General features: G+C 40.9%; 1 protein-coding gene across 1 annotated transcript in view; it reads right to left on the bottom strand.

The window, feature by feature from the left end:
* The window catches only part of Fam149a (family with sequence similarity 149 member A), a 43,876-nt gene extending 31,619 nt beyond the window's left edge, over window positions 1-12,257 (bottom strand). Inside the window, exon 1 of the mRNA XM_028757653.1 lies at window positions 11,656-12,257. Coding sequence (XP_028613486.1) covers window positions 11,656-12,257 — 602 coding nt within the window. The remainder of the gene's footprint in view (window positions 1-11,655) is intronic.
* Between the last annotated feature and the right edge of the window lie 10,724 nt (window positions 12,258-22,981).

The raw sequence follows: 22,981 nt of genomic DNA, 5'->3' as shown, positions 1-22,981 counted from the left end.
GGGGGTGGGGATGGGGATGGGGTGGAGTGGGGATGGGGTGGAGTGGGGATGGGGATGGGGGTGGGGGTGGGGATGGGGATGGGGGTGGGGTGGGGGTGGGGTGGGGTGGGGATGGAAATGGGGTTGGGGTTTAGAATTGAATGCAGAGCTGGTGGATGTGGTTATAGTTTCTCTTTGGGAGGATAATAAGACTCAGGTGAAAAGGCAGAGGAGATGGAGGGTACAACATTAAAATCCACCCAATGCCCTGATTGCATTTAAAAATAGTGAAAATGACATTTTTATGTGTGTGTTTATTACAATTTAAAAATATGCCTCCCACTTCCAAAAGTATCCCCAACTTAAAAGAAGTCTAGGGAAAATGCAGGGCACTTGATGTGGTGGTTTAAATAAAAATGGCCTCCATAGGCTCCTAGGTTTCAATATTTGGTCCCTGATTGGTGGAACTGTTTCAGAATGATAGGAGCTGTGGTCTTGTAGAAGGAGGTGTGTTACTGGAGGCAGACTTAAGTTTCCAAAGGTTTGTGCAACCACCACCACCTACCTCTCCCTCCCTCCCTCCCTCTCTCTCTCTCTCTCTCTCTCTCTCTCTCTCTCTTCCATATAAAGATGTGACTCCCAGCTGTTCCTGCCACCATCATGAACTCTAACCTTCTGAAAGCATCAAACTAAATGCTTTCTTTTATACATTGCCTTGATCATTGGGTTTTTTTTCTTTTTTCACAACTATACAATATGAAGTAACTAAAGACACACGTTGAATCATTACAAATATGCACACTAGAAGCTAAGTGGTGAAGCAGATAACATTTCTCAAACCCCTCAGCAATAGCACATGTACCCTGATTTCACATAGCTGCAGCTTAAAGATAAAGTGGCTATGGCTGTGATTCTAATCGCATTCTTATGATACTGCCTTACAATATTAGTACGTTACCATATTGATACTTACCTTACAATATTGTAGTTTACCACCACAGAACATATTGGGTTTTAAAAAAAATGTATTGGCTTTCAATGCCAAGCAGAGAAAGAATTCATGGAATCACTTACTAATCATTTTGAGGAATTCATTTGGGTTGTACTTTTCCTTTTATATAAACACTAGGCTATTAAGGATTTCTAAAAAGCTTGAGCAAATATGCAAGGTCTATTACACTAAGGAAAAATTCAAATTTCAAGTGACAAAGTATTAGAAAATAATTTGCAGCTGTTTCCTTCCTAATAGAATAGGAAGTAAAGGCAAGTTTTGCTGAAAGCAACATCTCGCATACACGCCCCCCAGTTGCAGCACTGGAACACTGGCATGGGGCCAATCATGGAAACATACTGAGATCCTGACTCACAGGCACCCCCCACAATGGGCACATCAAAAATAAATCAAACTTTATTTATTTATTTATGTTGGCCTTAAACCATATCTTAGCCTCAGTTTCCCAAATGCAAGTCTTAGAGGCATGTGCTACCTCCTAATTCCTGAGTTTGAAAAAAAGAATTTTTTTCCTACTTTTGATGATTTAATTTTTAGACACACACAAGATGCCTTTAAAGAGTTTCCTTTTATTAAAATGTACCATAATACAAGGATTGGAGAGATTGGCTTAGCCTTTTAGAGCACTGGCTGCTCTCTCAGAGACCAGAGTTTAATTCCCAGCATCCACATGATAGTTTAAAATAGGCTGCAGCTCTAGTTCCAGGGAATCTAACACCCTTTTCTGGACTCCTAAGGCATAACACACACACACACTGTAGGTATATGTGCTGGTTGGTTTTATGTCAACTTGATACACGTTAGAGTTACCTGAAAGGAGGGAAACTTAATTGAGAAAATGCCTTCATAAGATCCAGCTGTAGAGCATTTTCTTAATCTGTGATGATGTGGGAAGGCATTGTCCACTGTGGACGGTGCCATCCTTGATATAATGGTTCTGGGTTCTATAAGAAAGCAGGCTGAGCAAGCCATAATAAGCAATCTAGTGCACAATACTTCTCCACAGCTTCTGCATCAGATCCTGCCTTGAGGTTCCTGCCCTCACTGCTTTTGATGATGAACTCTTATATGGAACTGTGAGTGAAATAAACCCATTCCTCCCGAAGTTGCTTCAGACATGGTTTTTCATTACAACAATTGAAACTCTAAGACAAATTGGTACCAGCATAGTGGGCAATTGCTGAGACCAATCTGACCATGTTTTGGGGAAGATTATGGAAGGACTTTAGAACTTTGGTACAGAAAAGCCTCTGAGTGTTGAGAACTCAGTGAGATGTTCTGTAAGAGTCTGGAAGGTAAAATGTTTAGGGAAGTGGAGACAATAGAGACCTGGTTTGTGACATTGCAGAGGAAGCAAAGACTCTACCAGGCCTTATGTGGGAAGAATCTGTGGTGTGTGATCAGCTGGAGCCTAAGAATTGGCTATGGTTAACAAAAGACCAGAACTACTCAAATAAAATGTTTACTTTGTTGGGACAATGTATTCTGGTCAGCTGGGACTGAAGAATCAGCTGTGATTAAGAAGAGACCAGCATCACTGAGATGAAGTCTTCTGGGAAGTGTTCACTCAGGGTCCACACACAGAAGCAGTGGTTCAGAAGCGGCCAAGGTTCTGCCTTATGCTGGCAGTGGAACTTGACGATGTAAGAGTCATCCAGGTGGTACTGATTCTGAAGGTATGAAAGGGTCATGAAGAGAGTAACTGAGCCCTGACATTATGTAGCAGAACTGGAATCCGTGAGGAAGGACCAAGAGAAGCTATAGGTGAAAGTGCAGTCCACTTGCAGCAAGGGACCCCAGCACGTTTTGAGACGCTAGTACCATGGGATGACCAAGAAGAGCAGCTTTGGTAGTGTGGAACCAGGCCTAGCCTAGAAGACAAGCTGTGTGTGGGGCAGAAAGCAGAGCTGGAGAAGTGATCCAAGCTCTTTGGAGAAGCTCATATGACTATGAGTAAATCCAGATAATTAGGCATTGAGCTATTTCCACTTTTGGAGTTTGGTTTTGATTGAATTTGATTATGACTGTGCCCTGGTTCTTTTCTCTTTTGAAGTAAGAAAATCTTTTCTTTTTCATTTGACACAGGGGCCTTCAGTTGAATTTTAAGAGTGGATTCTAAAAGAGATTGGCTATTCTTAAGAGATTGAATTTACAAGGGTTAGAATTTTTAAAGACTGAGACTTTTAAAATTTGGAATGTTTTTATTGTAGTGTTGGTATTAGCGCATGGTCTCGGGGAAGTATAAGAAAGGAGAGGTTAGCAGTGATGTGTTTGTGTGTCAAGCTGACAAAGGGCCAGTTGTGATGACAAGTTCAATGTCAACTTGACACATAATAGAGTCATCAGAAAGGAGGGAAAGTCAATTGAATGATTGCCTCCATAAGATCCAGCTGAAGACCACTCTCTTAATTAGTGATTCATGGGGGAGGACCCAGCCCATTGTGGGTGGTGCCATCCTTGGGCTGGTGGTTCTGGGTTCTGTAAGAAAGCAGCTGAGCAAGCCATGTGAAGCAAGCCAGTAAGCAGCACCCTTCCATGACCTCTGCATCAGCTCCCGCCTCCATGTTCCTGCTCTGCTTGAGTTCCTGCCCTCACTGTAGTTTGATGATGAACTGTTAGATTGGACTGTGAATGAAAGAATCCATTTCCTCCCCAACATGCTTTGGGCATGGTGTTTCATAACAACAATAGTAACCTCAAATGAGACATGGACAAAACATCCATACACCTAAAAACATATTTACAACTAGTAAGAAATGGAATATAGTATTGTACTGAGAAAAAAAAACTTCAGTGAAAGTATTAATAAGCCCCTGCTATAAAGAGTGCCTTGATCTTTGCTTCTAACCTTTACCCAGTAACAAATTAGGTTTCTGTATTTCACAGAGATAATAGGCAAGGCCGGAACAAACATTAATTCAACCCAAAAAGAAATTCTGGCTGACCTTATTTCTGGCAATTAATTACCATTGCGGGGCTAGCTGGCTTGACAAAGCTTGTATGAGTTAGTTAAAAACCTTCCCATAAGAGGTCTCTTTAATAAAAGAATTTCCTTCATTTTAATATGGTGTAATTTATAAATCTTTCATGTTTTTACCTAGGAGTTATTTTGCCCTGTTAGTGAAGTGATCTTTAGCGATCCCAAGGAATGATTATTTAACGTTTTCTTGTAGAGCAGTGGCTCTCAACCTTTCTACTGTGTGGGAAGAGGGTTAAAAGAGTGACTGACAGTGAGCAGCACTTTGGGGAACTGTGTGAGAGACCCCAAGGAAAAAGGCCGAGGGCCTTCTACCTCAGGTGCAGTTTGTTCCCTGGATTGCTCTTAGATGTGATTTTGTGCCTCCTGTGACAAACTTTTACATTCAATTTATAAAACATTTATCCTTGTTGGATGTCAGATCATAGCTGGTCAGTGTACCCTGAACCAAGATCTGGCCTTCTGCCTTGCTTTTGTGCTTCCCAAGATATAATCTATAGTATGTGCCAGGCAATTGTGTTTACATTTGTCTGTCCTGAATAGGGTCTGAGAAAAAAAACACCTGCTCTGTTAATATTTAGTATTGCTTACTGACCGTTATTTACATGCTTTTCTGATCATGGTTTTTGGACTCGAACAGCCTTCCTCGGAAATTTGCTTTCTTTGACACATTTGTGATGTGAGTACACTGAAGCTGAAATAAGATTGTCTATAGCCTCAGACTGAGGTTTCAGGTCCTCAGATCCCAGGTTCAGTAGACAAGATCTGCACAAGTTGCCTTAAAAGTTGACACTAATGCTGAGATCCTTTAGTACATTTCTCCCGTATTAAACATTCCTCACGTTGTGTTGACCCCACCTATAAAATTATTCTCACTGCTACTTCATAGCTTCGATATTGCTAATGTTATGAATCAAAATGGAAATATCTGATATTCAACCCCAGGTTGAGAACCACTCTTCTAGAAGATTCATAATTTAGTCTTTCCTGCTTATAATTACAATCCAGTTGAACTTGTCTTGAGTATGGATGGATGAAACATAGGTAACCAAGTTTGTTTTAAGTTTTAAAAGATAACCAATGGACTCTGAGCCACTGAAAATATCATTATCAATGAGTGCATATAGGAAAGGTTTATATGCATATATAAACAGTAGGGTTTTAGTCAGCAATTCAGAAATTCAGAAACATGAATTTTCCTGCAGGAAATGGATAGAACCATTAAGCCAAATTAGTTAGGCTCAGAAAGAAAAATTGTATACTTTTTCTTATATGCAGAATATATGTTTAAGACATGAAAATAGAAAGGGGTGGGAAGAGGTGGGGGTCGGACAAGAAAAAAGCTATTGGGAAGAAGAAGATGAACCAGAGAGAGCAGTAGTGGGTCTGGAAACGGTTAGAGGGCATTACATTCATGTACAAGAGAGTAATAATGACGTCTACTATTTTGTTCAATTAATATATGCTACAAACAACAGAACATTGCCTTATATAAGGCAGTGTTACCAAAATACCACCAACAGGATAGCTTAAAATGGCCCTTTGCCAACAGTTTTGGAGGCTGGAAATCCAAGATCAAGGCACCAGTGACTTGGTCCCTGGTAAGTGTCTACTTAGCTTGTGGAAGCTCGCCATCTTGGAGGGTGCTCACGTGTGCTTCTCTCTATGTACTGTAGAGAGTGGAGAAAGATCCCCATTTCCTCTCAAGAACTCAAGTCCCATTAGGAACATAGCACCTGTTCACCCTTAATTATTTCCTGAGAATTCAGTTTAAAACATCAAAATATTAGGGATCAAAGATTCAACATATGAGCCTACAGTGGACATCCAGCCACTTTGTCAGCGATATCCACAGTACTGTCTTGGCAGTAACCAAACATCCATAGACACAAACTGCTTTTGGTTTCACATTTACTCTCCAATGGCAAAAACATGCTTCCTTGTTTGGCGTTACTTTAACTTTTAATACATTTTTCCTATTAAAGTAACTATTAAATTGTTTATTTTCCCCAAGAAATCGTTATTATTTTCCAAGAACAAGCTGACTCCAAAGACTCATATGCACAAAACCACCCGCTGTAATTGTGGATTATTTCTCCTTTTAGTTCTGTTGATTCTTCGCATTAGTCTTTTTTATACTTAAATTTTAGGTTTATGTTTTGAACTAAAACACAGTTTTGACTCTGGGACAAATGCGCTTCATGGCTCTAAAAATGATGTCACCTTATGTTTTAAAATTCTTCTCTCCTTCCATCTGAGTTTGATTACCAGGGTCTGGTGGGCAGAGAACACAAACATATTTCTTTTTCTTGCATCTGTAGAGGAAACTTTAGCAGTGAGTTTGTTAAGTGCTACATCCTCATTTTTTTTTTTTTTTGGTGTATGTTCTTGGTGCTTATAAATTAGGAATTTTTACATCTTCTCATAGACTGATCCTTTTATTTTTATGAAATAGCCCATGTGGCTTGCACTAAGGCCTCCTATATGAAAGTCTGATCTGCTCTGACATTCTAAAACCACACTGACTCTCTTGTATTTAGAATGCTTTTAAATACCAAAGTTTCACCCACACACAAACATTTCTACTTCCTTGTAAGTAAGCACTGTTCATAGTAAACAGCACTAAACTGTTGCTTGCAGTTTAAACACTCACAGAGGATTCTTACATTGATTTCTGAAAGCAGACTGAGCTGAGTCCTGGCTACCCGGGGATTGCTTAATCTAATCAGGAAGTGAGAAGATCTGAACCAACCTGGGTTTCAGAGCCAGGCTAGCTGGCTGATTTCCAGCTCACCTTAACTCCTGAGTATACTTTAAAGTTTCTGAGCTTTAGCAGTTGTTCACGCTGAAACAACTTCATCTTTGGCGGCTGGGAGTAGAACAGGGGATGCTTTGTAAGAAACACCATACAGGATGTGATGTGACTGCCCATTCATCTTCCAAAGGAATCTTAGCTAACGATGCAGTCACTCCTTAGCGATTAAGTTGCAAGAACAACTCATTAATTGCTTATAGAGGAAGTCAAGTTGCCCTCTGCTTCATAGTCACTGTGGGATAAAAATCTAGCATTTTCAGCAAGGACAGTAAGCATATGGATTCAAAGTGTGTTTGTAGCACATACACATACATGTGCAGTACTAGACTCAACGTGGGCTAACTATGTTACACTAAACAGGAAGGAAGACATTGAAATTGATATTGATCTTGTAAAGTCACAAACATCATGAGCTCTGGAACATGGTAGACATGTTTCCGTTAAACAGAGACTGGCTCTTAACCATGATAAAGATAAAAGTGTTTTTGTTTTTGTTTCTTTCTTTCTTTGTTTTTTACTATAAGAAGAAAATAGCAGCAGGTGCTGCCAAGGGTTTCCACAGAAGATTCTGGGTTTGTTTTGCTTTTGTAACAAAAACTCTTTAAAAGACAGAAATTCCTAAAATGACTGCAACAGGGTACAATTTCATCTTACCTATGAGTTATCTCAAATCACAGTTCTTTATGCCAATATCAGTCGTAAGGTGTGGCCTGCCCTCCCATCCCCCAAAATAGAAGTAACTTTATCCATGACTTTCATAAAGGAATAAACTATCTATTGCCCTTGTTATTTACAAGCCCTTATCTTTCTGTGGAGATTAAGGATTCAAGTGATATGATTATGCTAACAACTGCTCGTGAATCTTCTGAGAGGTATCGAAAGAAAGACAAAGAATGTTGAAAGCCTCTAGGAACTTGGTACCTGTCCTCCTCCTGTCTCATTGCCCAGGGACTAACCTCATCTCCAATGTTACATTTAAGCTGTTGCTTTCAAGTGTTTGGTAACCTCTTGAGTTGCAGATAGCTTCTGTAATCTCAACGGGTTTTGGAAAAAACAAAAAACAAAAACAAAATACCAGTCCCTTGTTTTAGTGGTACTGTGGTATCTAGGATGTTTTTGGAAATAAACATGTTAGCACAGTCAAGACATAGAACAGCAACCATCGCACCCCTAGGTTGTGATGGGGCTGATGCAGTGGGTTAACTCTGTCCATCTCTTAAGTAAGATGGTTGAGAAGAAGTGAGAAAGGGCAGTGGATCGCGTTGTCCTGATTGGCTGCAAGGACTGAATGAGCTTCCCTCAGTTTCCCCGAGTAATGTTTGATATGTACTAGGAAGGTGAGGTGATAACAGCGAACAACTTCTGCTTTGTGGAAACTATTAGAATAGGATTATTAAAAATAAAAATCCAGATTCCAAAGGGCAATGCCACCCAAGAAATGTCACGGTTGGAATTTTTGTGACATCAGTTTTCAGCCTTCCAGGGAGCTGAAGAACAGGCTGTCATCGTGTCCTGTTGAAAATATGGTGTTTGTAGAACACAGTGAAGGAATCCTTTAAACTTTAGAAAAACATCATATTTCTAAAATAAATGAAACCGTTTTGAGGATCTAAAAAAACATTTTTAAAGTTGCAAATATTTATTATCTAGTGATTTTAAATTCAGTATATATAATCATTGCCTGGGCTTTATTTAGCTTAAAAAATAACCAAAAACAAAAACAAAATAAGATGTCCTCATTAACTTCTTTTACTTCTCCAGAATCAATGGGCAGAGTCTGAATTTTTCAATATGTTATTAATTGTGTTCATTTGCTTATTTAATAAAGCATACACCGTGTTTCATGAAGCACATTCTACTAACTGTGTCTATGTGATGCTACTTATTAGCCTCTCCTGAATGATTCATCTTTTTCTTATTCTGACAATTTCCAGGTTTTGCTCTACTCCAAAAATCTAACTCACCATAGGTCTTATATAGAACAGGTATTTGGGACATATAGTTTGGTGGTTTGCATTTGAAAAATAACACATTAACTTTCACTATAGATCCTGGCTAAACTCTACTCTGTACAAAGGATGCTGTCAATGTCTGAAATACTAAACTTTGTAAAACAATAGCAATGGCTATTTATGGAGTGCTTCTATGCTAGCAGTGTCAAGAAGCAAAAGGCAGGCACCAGATAAAGCCAACAGAGGCCAGAGACTAGGCTGCACAACAGATGGGAAGAGGAAATGTTGAGAATAATGAGAATAACTGGCTAAGGATGTTACAGCATATGTCTTTTCTTTTAAGCCCTACAGTATCTCTGACAGGGGACTATTATTCCCAGTTTAACAGAAGAGAAAGTGAATTGAGTAATGGGAATAGCTATTAATGCTGTAAGGACTCCTTTTAAAAATACTATAAAATTGAATTTAGATCAACATCAATCTGACTTTAATATGTGTGCTGAAAACTTGAGCAAATCGTAATTACTATGTAACTCAGGATCCCGATTACATATCGCGTGGTCGTTGCTACATACTTAATACAGGCAGGTGCTGTGTATGGAGACTTTTACAAAAAACTTAAACATGCTCTTTAAAGACAGAGTAGCTGATAAACCACTAGCTCAGTCACAAAGATTTTAAATAAAACAAGGAGAACAGTTTAAAGTTAAAACCAGCTACCGCTTAAGTGGTAAGGAGAAAATTGTTTTATGTTTAAGAAAATGTGACATGTTGAAAATCATGTAAGTTTGAGTGTTCATGTATTGGAGGGCATCCATGTACATATGTGGATGCATGTGCATATGTATATGTGTGTTCTTGCATGTGTATATGTATGTGTGTGCATGTGTGGACATGTGTGTATATGTGTATGTGCATATGTGTGCACATGTGTATATGTGTATGTATACATTTGTGTGTGTGCACATGTGTTGACCAATGGGACTTTTATATTATGTGCTGCCTCTTTTAACCCCTGCAATATCTTTGACTGGGAATTTTTATTTCTAGTTTAACAGAAGAGAAAGGAATTGGCTGATGTGAAGCAAAGTCATCCTGTTTTTAGGGACAGGGTCTGATCTGGCCTGGGGCTCACTGATCACCAAGGCCCAGGCGTTTACCAGTGTCCACCGTCCCATTACTGAGATTACAAACTTGCATATCTCCACTCCTAACTCCTTTTCCATAAACACTGAGGGTGGAGCTCCTTGAGTTTGTGTGGCAATCACTTTACTGGCTTCTCTATTTCCCTAGCCCGGGGATTCTTACTTCTAATGAAAGGCACGGTCATATGACTCTTAGAGAATGTAAAGCCACTTAACCCTTATAGGCTGAGCTCATATAAGTCATCCCTGAGGGAACAGCACATCTCAGGAGAAAGCATTACTTACTCTGAGAAAATACCAAGAAAACCAAACAAAAAAGGGCCCAAGAACAATTATTCTTTTTTTTTTAAAGACAATTTTTCTTGTTTTTTGTTTTTTTTTGAAATTAAGAACTCATGAAAGTGGACCGTATAAGGATGGAAACATTTTTATTCATTTATTTAATGTGTCTTTGTGAAAAACACAACGTCCAATACATTTTTCTAGTTCTGAAAGCAACTGAAACTCAATTTTTTTTCACTTTTCAGTAACATTAGGTGCATTGGCTAATGCAGATTAGCTTCTGCAAATAACACTAAATGCACAGTTATTTAAAAAGTAATTGTTGTAAAGGTTTTGGAAAATGCAAACATGAACTAATATGTGCAAGGATTGGAGTTAATGGCACTTCCCTTTCTGTCTGTTCGGCCTGTTCTAATGTCTATTTGCCAAATGAAAGTGTTGAGCCTAGAGTTTAAGGTCACTGTGAAGATCTGTTTGCTCATAAAACATTAATTGTATGAATGCTGAGGACCAGTTGCTAATAACAAAGGTTCCTTAGGTAATTAGAGCAGCATTCCAAGTGCAATTCATTTTCCTTATTAGGGGGTAATTGATTGACAAACAAATTTCAAAACCTAATATTTCAAATGTACAGCTTCATTTGACTTACTATTACACAACTCCCAGCACTGACAAGAATGCCAGGCACTTTCGTGAAACTACACATTCATACCGTGAACAGCTTTCTTCCATAAGCATTCAAAAAAATGAAAAAGTTTGTACACGCTTAAAAACATCCAGCAATATGATCTCATTAAAAATAAGAATTCACTGTCACTCTAGAGTCTCTAGTTATTTGGTAAGGATAACGTGTTGATTTTCAAAGGGTAGGTGTATGGTGTGTGTGTGTGTGTGTGTGTGTGTGTGTGTGTGTGTCTGTAACCGCTGAGGAAGGTGGCCTCCAATTCCCATTCTGTTCTGATGAAGTCAGTCCCTGTTTCTGTAGTAACACAGGGCCCCAAGACAGAACTGAAGACCTCTGGGAGAAGTAATCTTAAGCATCATGGTCTCCTTTGTAACAGATGAGGTGATACATATGCAAATTAACTAGGTGTAACATAAAGGAAAGCCATTCCTCTTGAGATCTGATCCTCAGAAACTGTGGACACACCGCTCAGTCATTTCTTAACTATTGCTACTGCACTGTAGAGTGGGTTGCCTGGATACCCGGTGTATTCTGTCGCAGAGAAAGGTGCCCGGAAAAAAAAAGTCTCCTGAAAATCATGCTCACCATCTAGGGTTCAGTGCTTCTAGTGGCAGAGACCAAGCGTACAGTCCTGTCCCTCCCCTCTTCTCCCCTGATTAACAAGAGGTTTACTCTGAGGATGTTAAGGAAAAGTTTCTCATAGTCTGTGTTGGGAATGACCAGAAAGCCTGAGAGTGAGCGGAGTGACCTTGGGAAGAGATTGTGGCAGGCAGAGGGTGAGGATCAAAATTGACAGACTGCTACTCACCCTTCTGGGTCATCCTGGGAGTCGCTGTCCGAGGTCCATTCTTCGCCAATGTCTGGCAAGGTAAAGAACAGAGTTTTGGGGACAGGACCTGGGGCCATCCATACACTGGGCTCTCGCTCTCCAGGAGCTGGCAGCTGGCGGAGGTTCCGTGGACTCAAGGTTGCGCTGCTGGTGCTGCCCAATGGGATGGTGACAGAAGGCAGGGTCGTCCAGACAGCCCCTGGGCTGGGCAAAGCCACTGAAGCCTCAGAGCTGCTGTAGGGGGCTAAGGGTGGTGCTATGAATGCTCCTGAGCTGCTGGGCAGAGATCCGGGACACCCTGCTGCTTCTACCCTATGGGTGACTGCAGAGCTCCTGGGGTGCGAGGCAGAGAGCAGCGGAGTGTGCACAGGGGTGAAGGGCTCCCGTGAGGCGGCAGTGTCTGGAGGCAGAGATGGAAGCAAAGTCAGGGTCTCAGCCTCTCTAAGCGACGTGCTGGCGCCGGACTCTCCTGATCCTGTGGCCGCTGCGTCTCCAGGGTGGCTGGAGACTGTCGGGGATGCTGTTGAGATCTTGAAGATCTTGGCGAACAGAGACCCCAGGTCCAACACAGCGACCTTCATGCCTTGGTCCCGGAGAGGCTACTGTGTCTGTCACAAGGAGGTCAAGGACGCCAGGTGCTGGGCTGCAGAGCTCCATCCACTGCCCCCTCTAGGGATCTGGATCAGGTGACCCTGGGGACGAGCAGGGGGTCCTGGGTCCTGGCACACCGCTTCCTCGAGGCTTCTAGATCTTTTTCCACCCCCAGGAACTGTTGTTTCAGCGTTTAGCTCCTTGTAGGTCTGACAGACTCTCTCTAATGGACCCACAGATTGGGGGAAATAGTCAAAAGCGACAGAGGGAGGCAGGTTACCCTCTGCAAAGAGGAATCCCTCCTGTCCCACAATGTAGTAAGATGTCCAAGGGATCAGGGGCACAGAGCTCAAGAAGAGGACTAGTGTTTGATGCACAGATTATGAGCTAAACTCGCTGGAGATTCTCTGGCTGGCCCCTGGGGCTGCACAGACGGTTGCTAAGCTAAACAAAACCCCTGCTAAGCTCTCTGCTAATTGGACTCCAGACTGTAGCTGAGCTGTGTCCACAATAGAAACACCAGCTCCAGTCCTTGACTCCTGCCTTAAAGAAACAGTTTCAAATTTCACCATCATCCTTACAGCTTCAGGCTGCCCAGGAGCTAGGACATTGAATATAATCTCTGCAAGCGTACACATCGGTTCCAGAATGTTCTGGAACTCATTCAACTTGACAAGGTCAAATATACTATGCCCACAATCAGTTCTTCGATATGGGAAGGGCAAACAAGAAGGTGAATTAAAGGAATATGCTTGAAACGGGCTCCACTTCGTTTACCCCGAGATTGTTTTCTGTCCATCACTGAAGATGTCAAGATATCTTATGTGGAACAAATGGCATTACACCTAATTTTATATAGTATATATATATATATATATATATATATATATATATATATATATGCCTGTGAACACCGCCTACAGCAGGGTGAGGTCCGTGTTGAGTCTTGCAAAAGACATGAGTAGGGTTTATTCATTAAGATGAGGAGTGTTCAGTTTTGACCTCTGTGTACTTTAGTGTTTAGCAAGTTCTCAAATGGGGTTGTGAGCTACAGTTGTTTTATGCCTGTTGGTTAGCTTTGCTTCTCTGCTTGTTGTAACTATGACAATATTTTGAAAACATTTCAAAGGAGGGGATCTTTACACTACCAACTGAAGACCAAGCCTCCAGCACAGGAGCCTGGGAGGGTGTTTCTTTTGAAACTGTAACATAGTAAGAACATCAGGCTTTATGTTTTCCTATAGGAAGCTCATTTTCTACTTATCATATTGCAAATGGCCCATGATTTATTGGTGCGTCTTAACCCACTAATAAACATGTCAGAAGCACCTTTATAGAATTTCAAGACTTATTAAGCACCGAGAGGCAAAAAGATACATTGTTCTTGAAGTACAATAAAATGAACAAAACAAAACAGATACTTATCTATAGCACCTTGTGAGAGGTATAAGCCTTTAGACACAAATACGGCATGTGACCACCATCTCAGTCAGTGTCGGCTAGGAGAAAGCAGAGCATCTTCACAGAGAAAGAAGGGGGGAGGGGAAGGGTATGACACAATAAGGCTCCGTCTTAATTAGATTCTGGGAATAGGAAGAGTATGCAGTTATCAACATGGAAAGCTTGGAAGGACGGATCGGGATGAGGGGAAGAAGGAGTGAGTGCCAGACAAACCAAGGTCATGGGGTGGTTAACCCTAGGGACAGAGGTGCTGGGGCCAGACCAGGAAAGCTATGCCAAGTATAGGACAGTGAAAGGCTACCAAAAGCAGACTGGCGTTGGCCAGCCAGCACTTACCATGTTCTTGTCATTCCCCTATGCTGCAACTTTGCCAAGTGGTCCCCAAGCTATGCTACGTACATCAGGGCATTCAGATAGTTCACAGAGCTCCTCAGGTGTGCAGTAAATGCTATGTGAATGGCTGATCCTTACACTGTCTATCTATCTATCTATCTATCTATCTATCTATCTATCTATCTACAAGCATGTATATATGTATATATACAAACACACATACACACAAATATATATATGTATATGTGTGTGTATATATATGCATACATACACAGATTCATATAATTCCTACAGTAATATTTTTGTATCATAGTTGACCTCAACTGAAACCATATGACGAAAAATCTGAGTGACTGGACCATAGTCTAATCAAATTCAGATGAGGTCATTTGCATGGACCCTAAGCCAATAGGATGGTATACTCTGAGGAAGGAAAGGTTTCAAGAACAGTCATATGGGGGAAAACACCCTAACCTCTGTGGTGACACAAACACCACAGTCTGAAAACTACTGTCCAGGTGGCAGAGGGAGAGAAAATCCTGACTTGCATGTTTTCAAGGGACCACACTGCAGATGCCCAGTGTAGGATTTGTAGCCTGCAGAGATGTGCGATTTGAAGCCATCTTGATGTGGTAATTTGTTATGATAGGAAACTGTTAGGGTATGACTTACATGGAGAGGAGTCTCTCACCATCACAGTATTTTACTTGTGATTCTAGAAAAGTATTCAGTGGCCATATAGGCTCCAAACAGCTGGCTATAAACTTAAGTGATGATAGCAACTGTCTTTAATCCGTAGAGAAAGCAACAGAATGGGAGACGGCTGTGGAGGAAGTCCCACTGCCAGTTAACTAATGGATATGGCTTTCTGAAAAGCTAGCCTCATAAACAAGGGGCAGTGGATGAATGATTGACCCTTTTGTTTTTGCACATACTGCTTCGGAAAAATGATCTTCAATCGCAAGCATAGTAAACCCTTCTAAGGAAGACACTGGGTCTTTTACAGCCATTGTTCATCCATCAACAGCTTTTCAGACACATGTGAGATGTTACCAGGCTAATCCTTAATTACCAGCAGCATGCAGCTTTCATGATGTGAGACTTAAGTGATGGACCATGATGCTTCAGCTAAAGCCATCATTTCAAGAATAATGCAATGAAATAAACGATTTATGTGCTGGGATCGTTCTCATTTTAGACAGGCTATAAAGAATGTTAAAGTGTTTTAAAAAAACATATCTTGGTTAGCTAAGAACTTGGCTTATTTTTCTTCTGATATTTAGCTATGGCATCCAGAAAATATTAGGGAATTATAACAATGTTTCTATGAACAAATTTTGTGTTTTGGAAATTAAACATTTGATCAAAACAAACAAGGGTAACTAATTTGTTTACAAAGTACCTGTCTCAAATTAAGAACAATCTTGTGGGACTTACATTTCTTTATAAAGTAGAGCTCACTAAACAGAGCTTAAAAGGTAAAAAAGCTTCCCGTTTTTATTTTCTTCTTGCGATCCCAGGTTACATTGATTAATCAGAGGCAAAGAACTATAAAGAAAGTATAGCTTCTTTCATTTCTAAGTTCATTCAATGTTGTACAACTGGGATGCTTTCAGTGGATGTATCTATTTTCCATGATAAACACAACAAATGTAACTTTAACAAGACCCTGGGGTAGCTTGCTTAATTATTTGATTAAATTTGTTCTGCTGAGAGGAAAACATTAAAATAGGAAGAAAAGAACAGGTTTAGGGTCATCAACATACTACATTCAGATAGAGATTATTTGTGGAGCACAGCAATACACGCTGGGTCCCATGGTGGACCCAGGGAAGCAGAGAGGATAAGGGACCAGACTGGCAAGCAATCCAGGAGCATTGAATCCCACATCATAAAGAAAGCCTTTACCAACACAGCCTTGAGCAACGTGATGCTTAAGTTGCTCACAGAACAGAAAACCTGTCCTTTGCTGTTTCTGAGATTGTTGAAGTAAGTTATCAATGTCATCAGAGACCCAAGATCTTTCTCTCCTTTTGGTTGCACACTGTCTGGGTGTTAGGACAACACCTACCTTTTCCTAAATAGCTACACTGAAGGTAAGAGGAAGGTTTAGTTCACTATATCTTTTGGGGAGCAAAATACTTGCCAGAAGTTTCTTAAGCTAACATCCATTTAAGTCTTACTGTCAAGAAATAGACCTAAGCCCTCTCTAAACTAATGGCCAGTGAAGAGAATTAACATGCCCAGCTGTGTCCCCAGGCATCAGAGGAGGGCTATACTGCTGCTTCTATTGTCACTCGAACAGTCTAAGGACCATAAATCAAGAGACAGAGAGGTTTGTTGTGTAATCAGCAGGATCTGTTCTAAACAAAAACAGCTTCAAGGTGCATTCAGTCTGATGCACCAGAGAAAACTCTTACCAGCATAAACACTAAGCCAAACGAGATGGCCCTTCTCTTGAGAAACTGTTACTCAAACAGTGAGTAGCTGGTCATCTGTTATTATCAGATGAAAAGGGAGGCCACTGCTTCACAGCCCCCATTGTTGTCTGTACATGTCACTTATACTCAGAGAATATCATCATCCTTTTAAATGCTGCCATTAAATCCTCTCAAAGTCAACTAACACAGTTCTGGATGATACTGGCCATGGTATACACAGGGTATCTGCCGGGTCTTAAAATAAAAGAACAATTTTATGTGCATATGCCTTGGGTTTTCCCCAGGGTTTTCATAACTGTTAACTGACATGGGATCGCTTTATAAGAAAAAAGATTGATTTTACTCATGGTTTTAAAGATTGAGAATCCAATTGACATTGTGGAGACTCTGGTCTTATTCAAGACAGCTGCTGGAAGAGCATCTGTAGGGGAAGGCACCCTTCTCAAGCCGGGAAGCAGACAGCACAAAGAACTGGTCCCGTTGCTTGCTTTATCAACATCCTCCATATAGAACCACAAAAGGGTCATATAAGAACCACTTTAGTCAAAGCCAGATCCAGGGACCTTCTGCCAGGACCTACTTCTCAAAGGTGTTACTTCATCTTCAATACTATCCCCTCAGGGTGCAAGTTTCTGAAAACTTAAACTCTCAGGAAGCACACAAACCATGTCCAAGTCATAGCAGCGTGACTCCAGGTGGATGTAAATAAATCCAGGAAACAGAAGAGGGAAGAAGAGATGGAAAGTAGGTGTATCCAAAGGTACAGCATTCAGAACCCACTGTGACAAGACTAACATGAAACCCAACATCCTGGGCACAATCTGGGAGCATCCCTGAAATAACATTTCTCTTTCTTGTATATTCCACTGCTGTGCTAAGAAGTCACCAGTACTTTTAACAAGTGAAAATGTGGGGAGGGGGCCGTCCTCCTGGCTACTCTCTCCTCCAGGCTGGTACAGGATAGAAGAGTGCAAACTTCAAGGCCACATAATGTCACAGAAGCCACCTGAGATGGATGTCATCAGAAGAAACTATAGTCACTGAGCTGCCAGTTTGAACTGTTATCAGCCAAGTCCACAGGGACTGTGCTTCCTACAAATGCTTAGGAAACAGTTTCTCCAAGGAAGGGCAATCTCACTTGACTTAGTGTTTGTCCCACTGGAGATCATTTTCCACCAAAACAGGCTGAGCAGAATAGCCCCTTGAACCCCTTGCACAGAATGGTTATTTTCGGGGGATGGGGGAGGCAGGACATGGTCCCAGAGCCTCCAAAGTCACACAGCCAAGGTAAAGTGTAGCTAGGGTTTGGTAGTTTCTTGTACTAACAGTATGTCTCTAATAATTGCCCAGTGTTAAAGTCTTACTGGTCCATTTCCCAAGAACAGGGGTGGTTCAGGATTGGAGGGGAAAAAATGGTCCCTAGACACCTAAACTCACGCTTAGAACTACACATTTAACCAAGCAAAGACAAGGAGAAAGTCCTGAAGTAAAAGCAGAATCATGCTGAACAGACACATGGAGAGAAGTGGGAACGAGCAACGTACTTGGGAGAGCCATCGATAGTTCTGAACAGCTGGGTTCGTTCACTTTGCTCTTTACCCATCAGATCAATACCATGTTAGTGAGAGAGAATGGGAGATGAGAGGAAAAAGAGGGGGAGGTCATGCAAAACTTGGGATTTAAGCTGAAGTTCTAGAAACTGGAAACTCACACAGCCTCTGTGTATACACCTGGTAGGTCTCTGGGTCGCTTTTACAAGGCTGGAGGACGACAAAGAAATCTCTGGAACACCGTGGTTCTCTTCTGTTTGTTTTCTCTACCATAAACTGAATTACCAAATGGAAGACTTCTTGAGAATAAAAATGTATTCTCACAAAATCTAAGGTGTTGTTTTTTTTTTCCTTTTTAAGCCATTTGTCAAAAGTTCAATCCACTCTTTACCTTTCAAACAGTTTGCTGTTTGAGAATTAACCATGTTCCCATGTTCCGTTCATTCCTCTGAACCCTGAAAGCACCACCACTGCTGTAACAGGACTCTCCCGAGTTCTGGGTGATCAGATTTCAAGGAACCGGGACAATCACGCATGAGCAGTATCCCAAACGCATTGTTCTGTCTGTCGCACTGCTGATGCGACTAAATCCTAGGGTTGCTGTAAGGCAAGCGGGACGCTCATGGAGTTGGCCTTCCAGCTGTGGAGGGGGAAAAGGCACTGAAGGGGAAGAACACAGATCCACAAACCTCCCACCCCCACCCCAGAGCCAGAGGCTGGTAGAAAGCATGAAAGTATTAAGAAAACTCAAGCTAATGTATAGCCGTGGTCATGTATGTGGGCGTCAGGAATGGAGCGTGGGAGGAGTCAAAAGGGAGCGGGGTACTGAAAACGTTGTAAATATAGTTCTCAAAGATGAGATTCTCCCCAAAAAAGGAATTAAAATGTAAAAACTCAAGGTAGAGAGATAATCTAGGATGACAAAGAAATGTCTGGAACGCCTAGACAAGTCTAGGTTGTAAAAGCCTAGAATACCATACCATATGACACAGTAAGCACCTTGAACTTTGTTATGTGTAAAGAAAGGTCGACTCCAACATTTTGCCAAGTGGTTCAGTTATCCCACCTTTCCTAAAAGCCAGCTTTGCCTTTATCTTTCCATATGCCTTCTCATTTCCACCTGATTCTGGGTAGCTCTTACAAGGCTGCAGGATAGCATAGAAATCTCTGGAACACCATGGTGTCCTGGAATTCCCTCTGTAAACCAGGCTGGCCTTAAACTCAGAGATCCACCTATCTCAGTCTCCCAAGTACCAAGATGGAAGGTGTGTGCCACCAGCACCCAGTTCTGACTGCAGTTCCTTAAGTTACTTTACCTTTGTTCCACTCTCTTCTTTTTGAAGCTACTCATCCCAAGTCCTATGGCTCAACAGAGTTCTTTCTGGCACCATCTTACTGAACATGACCATTAATCTCCATTACCAATTTAACTAGGCTTACCATCACCTACGGGATGCATTTCTGAGCACATCTGTTGGTGTATTCCCAGAGAGGTTCAACTGAAGAAGGAAGCTCCACCCTGAATGTGACTGACACTATCCCCTGACCTGCAGTCTTTACTCAATACAATGGTAAAAGGGAAAAGTGAATGGAGCACCTGTATTCATTTCTCTCTGCTTCTTGACTGGATGCAGTGAAACCAGCTGCCTCCCACCCCTGCCTCCATGCCTTCTCCACCATGATGGGCTGTACACCACCCCCAGCCATAATAAACTTTATGATCCTTAAGTTTCTTCTACCAGATATTCTGACACAGCAATGAGAAGAGTAAATACCATAGGGAGGTTCCCACAATGCACTTCCTCTCACACTGAAATGAGAAGGAGCCATAATTCACTCAGCTATGTTGACGAGCCTGATCTTTGAATAGAGCAGCTTAACCCCACTAAACTATCCTCACTCTAAAAACTTAATCAATAATGAAGTCATTTGTTTCCCAGGATTTTTGAAGAAGACAGTTGAGAGAGGGCAGGGGTCAGGGAGTAGATTAATTGGAAGTAGATTCCTGGTAATTTGCTTAAATGATAAGACCTTAATAAATAAATGATGTTAATGCGGCCTCACCTCCACTAACAAATTTATTCTATTACTTTTCAGCCCGATTAGAAAAAAGGTGTCATTTTTTTATGCAAGACTTAAACATTGAGATTTATTTTAAACTCCACATAGATCCAGGTGAGTTTTGTTTTTTCCAGTGCAAAACAGAAAGAAGCTGGAATGAGCAGATAGTATGGGGGATGGGATCCTGACAGGAGGAAACAAGACAAGTCCTCTATGGAAATTAGATAGGAAGTCAGACAAACATCCTTTCCTTCAATCCCTTTGTCTCAAACCCATGGGATATAGACTCCTCCTGAGAACAATTATGAAAAGCAGTCTAGAGAAGCTCAAGGCATTGCTTCCTGTGTGGGTCAAATACAAGTCAGAGTTTCCACCTTTTGCTACTTTTTATTTGTACTTGTTTAAACAAGTCACTCTGTGTGACTTAATCTATTAAATATTTTAACAGAGCAGTTAAAAGTTATATTTGAATTTGATTTAAGTTTGGCCATTTGGTCGGCCATATTAAAAGCAGACAAGAAAGAAAATAAAAGCTAAAATGTTTCCTGCTTTCCATAAATCAATGATTAATTTATAAAAATAATTTGAAAGTATGTAAGTAAAGAGTGAAGAATATTGATAGACAGCACATACAATATAACCAAGAAGAGAAGTATTTATATTTATATATGTCTATGTCTGCCTATATGTCTTTATATTTAAATGTCTATGTCTATATGTCATATAGTATATGTTATTATATATTATGAAGTATTATGTTTATCTTATGATGCCTGAATAGAGGAGGCAATTGTCGTTAAAGCAAATCTTAGCTATGATGCTGAAGAACTAATAAGTGCTAACAAGTAATATTGGTGCATAGTGTGAAAATAAAATCTCTTTTTCCACAGAGTTGCACTATGGATGATTGTAGACTCAGATTGTATAAACTCCTTAGAACTTGGAGTTGAAAAGAGCTAAGGGATAAGATTTCCTCAGAGAAACATAGAGAAACATGGGTCAGAGGGAGACCCCAAATCAGTATTCTCCAGTCTGGGAAAGACTCCAGAAACAGACAAAGGAAGAGCGTTAGAAGTTTTATTATAGAACAAAAGTACGTGTGTAATATACAAGTGCATTCTCAGACTAAACCACAATCTGCTGGCATTGTAGACAGGATTTCATTTGGTCAAAGTTACTAAAGGAGAGGATTTTTCATGAACTAAGGGAAGACAGGAATTCCTGGGATTTACACTTCTTTTCTGCTCTCATGGATTTTCAGATGTGTCATGGAGCCCAGTGAATGTGGAGAACAGCCAGTGTTGCATGATTGGCTGACAGTTGGAGACTGGATTATAAAGAAGCAGAGGGCAGTTAGCAGTCATCACCATTGGCCGTATTGGTCTGAGTAGTTTCTAATGGTCATGTGACCTTCTCCTGCACTGTAGCTCTGTTCCATCAGCCTTTGGTTTGCCACGTAACTGCTTTCTCTCTCCTGTATAGCCTGCTCTGATACTGTTTATATTGCTTATTGAAATCATGCAAACTCAGACCTGAGAGTGCTGAAATATTTACATCCAAGTACCTGAATGTGTCCACAAATTGCTTCCTAAATTCAGCAAATGACAGTCTTCCAAATCAATAAACTCAGCATTTCTTTAGCTACATAGTAAATGTTTTTATGCATATGGCTTTCTGTTAAATATACACCTACAGAGTTAGCGAAGAAGCCATAGTTGAGAAGTCAAATTTAAGTGAATAATTTTTAAATTCTTATCTTATTTTTATTTATAGATATTTTTATGTGTCTGTGTGTGAGTATGCAGACTTGCATGCGGATCTCCTCAGAGATGCGAAGAGGGCATTGGTTTTCTTGCAGCTGAAGTTATAGGTGCTTGCAAGCTACCTGACCTACGTTCTGGTCTTCTGGGGGTGGGGGGTAAATTAAGTCACTGAGTTATTGCTTTAGCCCTGTTTAATGAAAAGTTTTAGGGTGAGAAATCTGTCCTGTAAGATTGTACAGTGATAAAGGTTAATATGCTGGATGTTTGTCAAAATCCATAAAACTTCAGCACACAAAGCATATGCTTTTGTGCAGGCAAACGAAACCAAAACAATTCCAGAGATTCGGGGATCCTAGGGTGGAATCAAAACTGTTACAAAAGAAAGTAACTTTATTTCATAAGGACAGGTTAACCTCATTGAAGGGACTAAGGGGAAGACAGGAGCTGAAGCAACTCTGGAAAAACAGTTTGTAAAACTAATGCGAAAGGTGTAACATACAAGCATTTTATTGTAGCTGTGAAAGTTGCTTTCCACAGCACAGGGGTTAACAATTCAGATACCCATATGTATAGAGTCAAATGATCAAGTAAAGAGATAGTGACCAGTGTTGGAGAGGACGGTTACAGAAAAGCAAGGTGAAGATTATGATGACCAGCGTGGTCATGGACTAGAGCTGGAGGCACGCAGCGTGCTATTGTTTATTGTAATATACAGGTTAGTTAGCCACCTGACCTATGTGCTGACATATTAGATGTGCATAGATCTGGAACCATTTCTAGATATGTCCATATGTGTGAGTGATGTGCACTCACATTTCTGACTTTGTAAGCATGGGAGGCCTAAAAGAAGGGCATTCGCTTATTGATAAGCACATCTAGGTATGCTAAGGCTATTCTCAACTTCAAGTGTTCAGGACTCCTTGTAGATGGCTTAGACATGGAGCAAGGGAACATCCAGGATTATCTTAGAGCACAATGCATTTCCAAAACCAAAAGTACAATTTAACACACACACACACGCACACACACACACACACACACACACACACACACATGAAAGAGAGAGAGAGAGAGAGAGAGAGAGAGAGAGAGAGAGAGAGAGAGA

This window comes from Grammomys surdaster, unplaced genomic scaffold (genome assembly GCF_004785775.1).
Source record: "Grammomys surdaster isolate TR1022 unplaced genomic scaffold, NIH_TR_1.0 126178, whole genome shotgun sequence".
Classification (NCBI taxonomy): Eukaryota; Metazoa; Chordata; class Mammalia; order Rodentia; family Muridae; genus Grammomys; species Grammomys surdaster.
Note: the sequence above shows the minus strand (reverse complement) of the source record. Positions and strands in the feature narration are given on the sequence as shown.